General features: G+C 34.7%; 1 protein-coding gene across 1 annotated transcript in view; it reads left to right on the top strand.

Moving 5' to 3' along the window:
* Nucleotides 1-827: 827 nt before the first annotated feature.
* Nucleotides 828-12,510, top strand: part of LOC121430340 (phospholipid-transporting ATPase IF-like) — a 72,740-nt gene continuing 61,057 nt past the window's right edge. The window contains exon 1 of the mRNA XM_041627619.1: nt 828-966. Within this exon, the coding sequence (XP_041483553.1) occupies nt 931-966 (36 nt within the window). The 5' untranslated portion in view covers nt 828-930. The remainder of the gene's footprint in view (nt 967-12,510) is intronic.

The following is a 12,510-nucleotide window of genomic DNA, read 5'->3' as shown; positions in this document are numbered from 1 at the left end:
AGCGTTGTTTAAATTATTTTTTAACAGTGTACGTTCTGCGTAGCAATGCCGAAAACTCGTTTATTATTCCACCCCGATGGTAACTTTATGCTTTAAACCTAATTTTTGGTCTCGCGCCCTCAGCTCTCAATGAAAGCAGCTCTATCGCTACGGTTTGTTTTTATCGTTTTTAATAGATGGACGCTTTCATAGCCAAAATAATCTTAAATGAGAAATTAAAATGTAACACTGAAACTCTTCAAACATGTTCAATATCGGATTCGAAAAAATTGAGTCCCTTTTATATATGTATTCAACGTACGATATGCATTAATTTCTTTGTAAAAGATAGAAAAGCATAAATCGGTTAGATCTAGAAATTGTGAGAGGGGCTCAAAAGAAATGATGTACATGTAAATTAGAAATAGACTTTTGAGGGGCACTATATAGCCGTACCGTGGGAGCCAGGTCGAGGAAACAAGGAAGGAAGTTCAAGAATCAAACTAAGTGACACAGAAAATGACAAGAAAATGAAAGAAAAGGTTGATTATTGGTGGGAAAAAAATGTTTGAAAAAATCTGAGACTGAAACTTATAAATGCAGGAAGTGAAAATATAAGAAGAGAAATACATGAATAATAATTAGATATAGACTTTAAGGAGGAAAACAGAAATAAAATGAATAAAAGAATAGGGGAAGGAATAAAAAACAGATCCGCCCCTGGATGAAGAAAATAAATTGTTTGGAAGTTGAAACCAATATGACTTTGATTTATATTGCGACCCATTTTTTTTTTTTTTTTTGTATTTTTGCCCACGCCCCCTCGATTAGGTTGAGTAGTCGGTTCATGATGATCGATCAAGCTTGTTCGAGCAATAATGCAACTCGAAGGTGTCGTTATGTAAGGCAAGCCAAACCAGGAGAGAAACCGGATTAAATTCATGAAGAAAAATGGCAGGCTGTTTCAAGAGAGTGACAGATTTTGTGGTAAGATTTTGAAGGCCGTTTTGAGCCTCTAGGTTTTACTTAAAACAGATAATCTCGTGACTTTTCAACCTCATTTTATGTAGGTCCTATGTAATTTACGTCGTGTTGCATTGTTTACGCGCGTCGCCAAGTGGCTCCCAGCTAGGTGCTTCGCCACACTCCAGCCCCGGGCGTGGCGGGGTGGAGTGGGCTGACAATTACAAGGCGTTTACGTACCGGTACGTGGCAGTTGGTATGGTAGTGGATCGTATTACCGAACACTTTTCATGAATCAATCATATAAAACACATTATTCTCATAAAATTCACCAATCTTGCACCATAAATACACAATTACCTACAAAATTATAAATATGTAAAAATTTTGCCGAAATCGTTTCTCCTTTTTACAATATTAGCTTCTAATTGGACCCCTCTTTGCATGCAAAATATTTTGGTCACTTGAAAAAGGTATCGTACCGTAAATACTGAACGTGTGTTTTCTGTGAGAAAAGTTGAGAAAACAACAAAATTACTGAGTGATGAGCTATTTTTACCATATTTTATTATTATTAGAATATCAATACTTTGAAAATGTGATTTTGACCATTTTTCATCATCTTTCTATTCAAGTTCCCTTTGCCTTTGGAAGAATGTTGTAAAGTTTTGAGCGTATGAAATTATTTGTTGACGCGTGTTCGGTATTATACGACTTACAAGGCCAGTTGATAATTCAATCACTCACTATACTAGTTTTCGACACCAACTTTTCAATTATCCTCTTCTTGCTGAACTCATACTCTTGGAACATATTGGTCAGGCTTGAAATGAAGATATGGAAGCTATGCTTTTTTTTAAACCTTTATGACTTTTTTCAGATCTCCCAAATCCACCACAACAACACACAAGGGCAGATTACTTGTAATTTTACAACAAGTAAACTTGTTTTTAAAGAAGAATTCTTTCTGAAATTGAACCCGGTATTGAAAGAGTGTGAATGTGAGTGGTGCAGACTGCAATGACTGGGTTTCTACTTCAAAGCTTACATTTATCCACCTTCCCCTTAAAAAAACCTACCTTTAACACGTATTTGAAACTATAAAGCTGTTCCCTTGACAAGTATTCCCTTAATTTGACCCCCTCAACAAGTGAAGAATACAGCAATAGTTTAACAGACCAGCAATCTTTTTCTGGTACATGTACTGTATGTGTGTGCACATTTGAGTTACAATGAAATCAGAGAAGCAAGTAAAAAAACAAGCAACTAATGGAGTGATGAGTAGGTTTGCAATTAATTTGATTTCATTCCATGAAGATGAGATGAAATATATTAAGTTAATCACTTCTAGAGATACTGCCCACCTCCCAAACCTCGCTCAAATCTGACCCTAAACACGTAGTTTTACTTTTAGAGCCAAAAGTGCACATTCAGTGTTTTTAAACCCTCGCAAATTGGACCGTAAACACGTATAGCTTTCCTCGCGAAAGCTTTTCAGTATTTTAGACTGTTGTTGACACTCTTACATGTATTACGTTACATATGTAACATGCCCAATCTTGAAATAGATACCTGTATTACGTGTTTCTTTGGTCGCACATGGTATCCATTCGTCATTGGAAGTGCCTCTTCGGATTTAATACCTTACACCAAAATTGTCAAAATTTTCTGTCTCTGACTGTTTGCAAACATTCTTATATCGATAAGAAGGGTCTGCTCCTATTAACAGGAGAATAAAATTAGATTAAGTAGAATTCTTTGAAAGCAGTTGAATAAAAGAGGCAAATCAAAGAAACAGACCAATCAATATAAAGTGTGAGGATTGAAGAGAATGTTTTGGTCTAAACATGCTTATCTTTGCTAAAATCACAATGTTACTGTTACTTTATTCATTCATTTTTCTTATCATTAACATTTGCCATCTTAAAGCATATACATGTAGTATGTCTGTGACACATTATGTTTTTTCAACTAATGTGTGATAAATATCCATTTTGTATATTGTATTTTATAAAAGTCAAACAAGAAAATGAAATAATTGTCTACTGGTACGTGTCACCATGTCAGTCCTTGCTGGGTACATGTAGTCTATAAGCAGTCCTGAAATTTTCAGTGTAATGCTGGTTCGATTTTTCTCTTTTTATTCAAACCAACTTTTTGTTGGGGTGGACTTGTCCTTTAAAATGAAAACTATTCAACACTAGTGCTGTTATTAGGAAGAAAGCATTAAATTCCAGCCACTACATGTGGTTGGCAGTCGGAGATCCAATATTGCTGGATCTCCATACCTGCCAAATGCTACTATAGAAATGTTCTTATTTTGGGTTAAAGAATATTGCAATTTTATCCTGTGTGATCTCATATCTGCTTTTCTGTGTTTTTTTGTCTGTACTAATTAATAAGCATGTATGTAAAAATGTTCTTATTACTAGAAAATTCTTGAATATTTGTTATTTCTTTGCAGTCAGGGTTGGCATACATGTACGGACTTTTATGTTGAGACTTTGAAATATAAAATGAAAACATGTTAAACTCTCTAGAACTGTCAAATTTCAACATTTCTTGCTAACATGTGTTATAGGTGGACTCTTTTAACATTGTAGAATTATATCAAAATAATTTTTTATTTAATCAAGAGCTCCCTTAATATCAAATCTACAAAACTGAAATATATTTTATTTATACAATAGAAATTGATACTTTAGTATATTAATATTTAGTATTGTGCCATATCACCATTTGACTTTAAAATGTCTGACTTTGAATTTTTGTTTAATGATTTTTCAGTGAACACTACCTGTTTGATTTATTTTTCTATTCAGCATGTTGTATGGCCTTTAATAGTACTGTTAAATTCAAGTTGTTAAAAGTTGTTATACATGTATCAGCACAGTCAGAATATTGTAAAGTCAACTGTGAAATTATGAAAACTAGATAAACTAGGCTACTACAACAATGCAGAAAAAGTGAAACTTTCCGAATGCACAAATACCGGTAATGATAAAGAACCCATCTGAAGAGAGTATGTCTTATGTATTTTTTCCTGAATACTGAACAATTTTCTAATTTCTAATATCTTCTTTTATCTGAATATATATATTTTTTCATTGATTATGAAAGCAATTCACCATGAGATATTCATGCAGATATACTACATATTTTTTGGTAATTGTTGCATGGTATATAATGATGAACATGTAGGCCTACATGTACACTGTATTATACACAGGATATAGCCAACACATAAAGTTGGTCTTTATTTTATCTACAATGTAGGTAGAGTATGAGCTTATTGTAGTTTGTACATGTTTGTACAGGAGGTCAAAATCCATTTGCGTGAACCGTTGGAATGAATCTTGCATTGTAAATATACCATAGAGATATCAACACAGATATCTGTGCATATACCTTACAGTAGATTTTGAATTGAGCTGGTGGTCCACCAGATTGAAAGAACTCAGGAATTTTACCACATGCTCCTCTAAATAATGGCTCATCAAAAAAAAAAATAAAAACAAAAATACCAAACAACAAACAGTCATATGTTGCAAAAAGGGGTGTGAGACAGTCCCTTTGGTGTATTTGTATCTTTGTAATCTGTCATTAACTCTATCTATAGCATTATACAGTTTACTCTTTCCAGTTTCCCCAATGGTAGAGCTAAATCACTCTTTACTTCCAGCTCCACAATTTTTCCTTTCCTGCAGGGAATGACGTTACCATAGCAATAGACTGGTCATCAAACTTTGTGGTGATTTTGCCTACATGTACAGAATGTACGTTGATGTTTTTGCCTGGGAAAACTTGAATATGTCTGACTATGGAGGAATCCCTCCTATTGGTAATCCTTTAGAAAGTCTGTTTTTCTCATGTCAAGTTTGTTATTGAAGCTCAGACAAGTCTGAATAATTGTGGACATGTATTTGTGACTCTCCACTCACAAATCAACAATAAGTTGCAAAGGAAGATTCTCTGGAAATTAATAATGGTGAAAAAAATTATATTCGGGGGGGGGGGGAGGGTAATTTTTGCACTCAGAACTTACTGTCTTATTCTGCAACATGCTTTAGTATTGCTATGAATGGGGATTTCCATGTCTCCTTTTTTTAAGATTCCAGGGCTCTTTTGGGCCATTTCGGGGGCTAGATTGACCCCCAGCCCCAGGTTGTAATTTCCCTGCTGGAAATAGCAAAAAAATAATTTGGTTAGTATAAATTAAAAATCTGAAAATTAGTTCATGTGAAAGGGTTATTCTTCTTTATACAGTAGGCCTACCATTAATTTTAAGGATTGTACATGTATCTCAAAATGTTGAGGCCTATTTAATCATAATCTTTCAGCCTTATTTTTTTCAACAAGGTTTAAATCTAAATCCAATATTTAGCTGGTAATTTTTTACAGAGAATCTGTTTTGGTTTACTTTTACTTATAAATATCATATATTTTACATGCCTCAATGTATTTTGTCTGTATATAAGTTCATTGTAATTATTTTGACCACATTACTTTGTTCTGTTGAAAATGAAATAAAATGAATTAAAAAAAAGTCTTAATTTTAAATCCTTGGAATTTAGATTGCAGAGTCAGTATTGGCTGTCACCCTTGTTGAATATTTTCGCCAGGGTATGTTGGTGTTTGTTGACGTCTGTAGGCTGTGGCAAGACATATTCCATCAAGAATTACCTGAAAGAGTCTTGTTTGGGTGGGTATGAAACATGGATACGAAAAATAATTACTAGTACACCTACTGGATAGGGCCTACTTTGACTTTGAGGCCCGAAAAAGTTCTTAAAATTTATGGGTATTTTTGTGATCAAGTTGTCTGAAAGTACATTTGTACTCCGATAACCTCTTGAAATGCAGAAACCAGATGGTCCACGGTGGATTTCTTTTCAAGAGGCTGTCACATATGTCACCTGTGAAAGACATTTATAAAACGAATGTCAATGTGATTGGATTTTGAAGGGCTTCCATGCTGCCATGTCAATTGTCAGTGTACATAGTACGGTTACACTTCGTAATTCTGAAGGTTCTTTATTCCGAAGGTTCGTAATTCCGAAACACATAAATTGCCTATACCTCGATGTTCGTTAATCTGAAAACGTATAGGGTTCGTTAATCCGAACATTTGTGGCGTTATTCCGAAGGTTTGTTATTCTGAAGGTTCGATAACATGAAAACGAAATAAGGTTCGTTAATCATTTAGTTTTCGGACTAACAAACCTTCAGAATTACGAAATTCATTTCATTTTCGGATTAACGAACCTTCAGAATTACGAACCTCACTTCGTTTTCGGACTAACGAACTTTCGGAACAATGAACCTCATTTCGTTTTCGGACTAATGAACCTTCGGAAATATGAACCTTCGGAATATTCGAACCTTTGGAATAACGAAGCTTCGGAATTACGAATGTATGCGACATAGTACTACTTCATGAAAGTCTAAAAAAATTTCTGTTTACACACAAATTTTTCAGGATTTTATATCTGAGTAAAAAATTGTCAGCTTGGACCCCCTTTTTTTGGGGGGTATTATTAAAATAAACTAGACGAATTACATAATGTAAGAACATGAATCATTAAAAAAAACCATGAGGTTGGTATTAAAACCAAAATACTTGTAAATGAGGTAGCAAACATGAATAGAGCTTAAAAAAATGCAGCTAAAGATGAGTAGGCCTATGAATACCGGGGTAATAATTTGGCAATCATTAATAGTACAGTCATGTTCAGAAGCTCACTTGTTATGTTTGTTTCTAGTTTTATTTCAGTTCTCTAATGTGATATTTCACATTCGGTGGTGATTGATAGTGTTTTAATGCTACTTCTCATGTTTTAAAATGTGTTTTGTGGAGAAATATGTGCTTGCCGTGAACATATCATATGACCTTTAAACAGGAAAGAGCCACCCAATTTGTCCAAAGATCTCTACTAATGTTTATGTTTCAGTCATAATTTATGGATGTGATTCTAAACAAAGCTCGTCCTTGGGTTTCAGTCATAAATCTTTGCTATAAACAAACAGCATATTGGCCATAAAATACAGTCTAGTGTATTTTGTTGTACAAGTGATAAATTTAAGCAAAAAAAAAATCAGTCTAACTATTTCTTCAGCAGTTACCCCTTCTCTTGGAAACCTAATATTTTTAAAAAATCTTATATTGCTGTGCACATGTGCATGTAGTTCTAAACAGGGTTTCTCAAGCCACTTTTGTAAAAAACAACAACACAATTATCACTTTCCAAAATAATACGCTATGCATATATATTTTACCACCTAAATCAACCTACAAATAAATAAAAATGTAGACTATTTTTTTTTTGTGAAAACAAGTGAATGAAACTTCAGAAAGGATAGCCTACAGGGGGTGGGGGTGATTGTGACACTTGAAATTGGCCATGTATAATGTATATGTACTCTGTATTAAAATGTTATCCAACATGTTTCTAAAATAGTTTTTTTTCCCCTGAGGGGGGATGATTTTGACACTAGTAAATTAGCCATGTATCCAGAAATAGGTATCCTTTTTAAATGCATTTTTATTGGTTAAGCTTGTTGTGCTCGCTCTCTCTAGCCTTCAGGCAAATGAAATAACACTGTGCAACTATCAGCTTTGCTGGGTCTAATGGTTGATGTCAGATGTAGATGATGAATTAATGCACTTTGAGCCAGCACTCCACCCTAGTTAATCAATAGACAATCATTAATGCCATGCAGGACTATCGTGTGATTTTGGTAATAGCCATTAAGCAATCCAAGTTTTTAGAGTTGTATGCTTTTAGCGGTAAATTGCCAATTTGTCTACTACCAACTCGTCCACTCACCACATGGTCTACCTTCATTTAGTGTAATGCCATTGCATCCAACATTTCGTCTAACAACTAGGCCTATTTGGTCCAATAACCATTTGGTCACTTTGTCTAATCACCATTTCGTCTATGGCCATTTTGTCTCTTAGCTAGTTGGTCTAATATCCATTTCAATTGCATTCATTTTGCACTTCACACTTGGTCCAATTAGACCAAATGGAATATGAACTAAATGGCTCTTTGGCCAACTGGTTATTAGACGAAATGGTGAGTGGACAAATTAACAGTTGGACCATGTCGATAGTGGACGAACTGATGGTAGACCAAATGATAGCAGATGGCAATTGGAGGAATTACTATGTGCGAATAGGAAATCAACCCTTTTATCTGTAGAGCCCTACATGTACTGTCAGGCTAAACATTCATTTTAATTTCTTTTGAAAACATTGTCATGCTTTGCAATGACATACAGAAAGTGCTTTTCTGTATTCAGAAAAAAATGTGTACAGCACTCATTGGATGAGATAAATGTCAACATCTACAATACATGAACAGGCCTGTAGAGTACCATCCATACATATGGATTGTTTTGTTGCAAATATCTTTCATCTAGATTGCTTCAAGACCTGCCATACACAATATTTTAGAATATATGGATAATTAAAATTCCTCATACAACAGAATAGTGATATTTGTGTAAAAACATTGCATAATTTTTCTGGTCACAGTGCTGAAATAAAATAACTGAACAAATGAAAATAAAATAAACATCTTCCCAGTTCAGTAGTTGCCCAATTTGGAAAAAATAACCATAAATATAAGTTTATTATTTCCTAAACAAGACCTATATTATAGGCCTACATGTACAACTCTACATAGGCCCATACATGTACTTTCAAATAATATTGTACTTCAAATATTCCCTTGTTTATAAAGTTGTTTTGCATTTGGATTGGCTTCAATTAATTTTTTTATGATAATTGATATGAAATAATTCTAACAATCAAAACAAAATGTTTCTATAGAGAAACAACTGATAGGCTTTCCTGATGGACGGTCTACATGTATTTGTAATAGGTCCATGCTTAGAGACCATTTGAAAGACGAGAAGACATGTAGATGGGAAAGGGGTATGAAGTGGTTTCACTGTATTATCCTAGGATTTGTAAAGTGAAGCCTATCAGTCAACAAGTTGTGCCCCAGGTATTGATACCAACGGTGTCAGTTTCTAAATATAGAAATGAGGGTAACCCTTGTCAACCTCAGCTGAGGAGGTCCATTCCCATCAGCCAGAAGTTTCCAGGCCCCGTCTTGAAGAGTTACGAGTGATCCAATCAATCTGTGGAAGTACATCCATACCATAATCCTTTGTATTAATAAAGAGAATCACACTGAATCTTCAAGAGAACGATGAATGTATGAACATATTTAATATCGAGAAAATATATTTGACCAAATTTACATTTTAGTTGTTGACGTTGCTTGGTTTCCATAGTTGTGGTTGATCAGATCAATTGTAACTCTCTGTAAGACGGGGCCCAGGTATCCCACTATTTCTGCTACTCTAAGTCTTCGGGAGGGCAAGACATTTTTTTTAAAAATCACCTTAAATTAAGAATTTCAAGGGTAGCTACATATAGGCCCGTTGAGATGTGTAACGAAGGCTATTGCCCTGATAGCCTTTTGGAACAAAACTCCTCATCAGAATTTCAGAATAACCTCAAGATTATTTGTAATGAAAATGCAGTTGATCGGATATTTGGGGGATTCATCTTCAGGTTTTTTCTTCAATATTTTACCTTTTTGATAAATAATCCAGCTACATTACTGTAATTGGCAAGTTTTAATAACTCTGCCGTTGGCTCTGGATGGTATATTCATGCAATGGCATTCCCCTCCCCAGAATTACAATTTGATATGGGAACTTCGAAACAGAGTAACATGTACACCCATCACCATTATAACATTTTAAAGAATCCAGTATTTCCTGGTTCTTTGTGAGAAAGAGGGCCGGTTCATGATTTCAATAAAAAAGGGAATTTCATGACGAATACAATAAGATCTTGTATGTAGTACAGTATGTTATGAATTTGTGATTAGGATATGAAAAAGACATACATGTACATGTACTGTACTAAGTGCATACATTTATCACTTCTCCAGTGACAATGATTTTCTTGTTCTTTCCATCAATTCATGAGAGGAATTACAAATTGTGATTCAGGTCCAGTGTTTCATGTAGTATGAAACCTGTTCGTAAGTTAAGAGCGACTTTATGAAAGACTGGTGAACCTTTCTTACGCGCTTAACCATCGCCAATGAATATACCATTTATCACAAGAAAGGATCACCAGTCATTCTTAAAGTTGCTCTTAACTTACGAACAGCTTTATGAAACACCCACCAGTATTGAAATGCTATAGACTCTAAAAATAAATAAGTAATATTGGACAAGATTAGAAGTCTGCTGAATGCAACTGATAGTTAATACATTATGTCTGGTTATATTTCTTGTTGGAAGTGACGTTTTCTAAAAAAAATATTACTAGAAAGTAGAATGTAGAAAATAGTAAAATGTGAATAGATGCATACTTCATCCTTTCATCTAAATGCCATTTTAACTGATTTGTTTTAAGAGTGTACTTGATTAGTTTTTCAGTGATATAATTTTTTGGCAGACACAACTATTGGATGGGAGGGGGTCGGGTTATCTACACATTTATCTTGTTGGCTGCGTAAAGAATTCTTAGTGTGAATGACACCATAGGACTTTGGAATTGTGGCAGCAGTGTCAATATTATGAGAGGAGAAATAAGATATGCATGTACACTTTGTAGGTTAGGTGCTGAGGTATAGAGTTTCATTTACATCACCACCCTCGGGGTGTAAACTTGAACCGCCCAACATCTTGAAAGAAAGCACCTGGGGTGAAGGTGCTACTTACAGGAGATGGGGGTTAAAAGTCAATCTGTCTCTGAATTTCTTTGGAGGTTGGTTACAATTTGACGATGCTAGACTTTCTGAAAAGCACGGAAATTCCCTGCAGCATACAGTAATTGCTTATTTGGACTTGGCCAAATATGCTGACTTGGGGCCCCGTTTCATAAAGGACTTACAACTGTTGTAACTTTGCCATCATGACAACTACCATGGAAATCTTGATCCTGATTGGCTGCTGAGCCCTGTTACCATGGTAGTTGCCATAATGGCAGAGGTACAACAGTTGTAAGTCCTTTATGGAACGGACCCCTGGTGCACATTGAATTCAGCGTAGGAAATACATGGGAGCGACAGGCGACTTTGCCCTCATAACAACCCAAATTGCCCCCAAATTTTTCCAGATAACATGCATTGGGGGCACATATCTTTTCTTGAGTGTGCTTTGAAACAAATCAATTAGAAAATCAATATCTACATGATGCAGATTTATGATATTTGCATAAAATGTTGCAGAAAAAAGTATCCCTTCAAATAATAAATAAGTAGCCCCCAAAATTTCAGCAATCACTCAAACGTGAAGAGAAATAATAACCCCTAAAAATAAAAATTATTTCCTACCCTAATTGAGTTAAATCAGAGACATTCCTTTTCCTGGTTTTTGGCAAAAACCAGGGATGAAGTTGATTTTACTCATGGATGCTTTACTGTACATTTGCATTTTAAAAAAATTACGTAACATCTCTGGGTTGTACAATGTGATTCCACTCTTTTGAGTAGACAATGGGTGAACACCCTTCATGCATAACTGTCAAATTCCCCACACCTGATGATACCAAGGAGATATCTCCTTGATACATACATGGACTGGTAGTTATACCTTGGTCACATTTGCTCTACGGCGAATCGAAAACAGCCGTTTCAATATTTTTTGTACCAACTACATATACATGTAGGTGGTTTGAATCAAAATTAATAAAAAAACGGCTGTTTTCGACTCGCTGTACAGCCGCCATAGAGCAAATGTGACCAAGGTATTAGTACGCAAACTCCTGCTTGTACATGAACATTTCAGTGACTGTCTAGAGGCATTGCATTGCTCACCCCCCCCAAAAAAAAAAAAACACCACATATTATATTTTCTTTTGGGGGTGAGCAAATAAAATGATGAATATTGAAAAAAATGATATCAACCCATTCTGCACAAAGTGACAAAAGTTAGTTTCATTTAGACTTCCTCTATTATAGTACATATATGCAGCGATTAGAAATGCTATATACATGTACACATTGTAAATGTGCATATTATAAAGCATTACTCTTAACTTTGATAGGGAAGTATAGCAAACACTAGCAGTGCTACTAATTTCTCAAAGGTGAAAAATTAGTAGCACTAATAAAATATGAATGTCAGGTATTTTATTAAATTACAGGTTAATCATAAAAGATTCTCATTCAGTATTTGATCTAGTGTTTTTTTTTTACTGTATTTTTATTGAAAAGCTGTACCATACTCATATCAGGCCTACATATCGTCAGCCTTATGCCAAAGGGCCTTAACTGCTTTTGGCCATTCCGAGATAATGGCGTTTATAAAGGTTTTGGCCTCTCTAATAATCAAAAGTTTGTGGTCGTTTTTTTGCTTTTGAACCAATTTCGATAAACATGTTAAGTTATTAAGTTTTACATGAAATGTGTTAAATTTATTATAAAATATTCAGAACCCCTAAAATCGGGTTAAGGCCCTTTTGGCATAAGGCCGACGATATATTCAGGAATACCAGTAATTGTACCATGTTCTAGTAGGATATACGATTGT

The sequence above is a fragment of the Lytechinus variegatus genome, chromosome 16 (genome assembly GCF_018143015.1).
Source record: "Lytechinus variegatus isolate NC3 chromosome 16, Lvar_3.0, whole genome shotgun sequence".
Taxonomy (NCBI): domain Eukaryota; kingdom Metazoa; phylum Echinodermata; class Echinoidea; order Temnopleuroida; family Toxopneustidae; genus Lytechinus; species Lytechinus variegatus.
The sequence above is the reverse complement of the archived record's forward strand: the minus strand, read 5'-3'. Positions and strand labels throughout refer to the sequence as shown.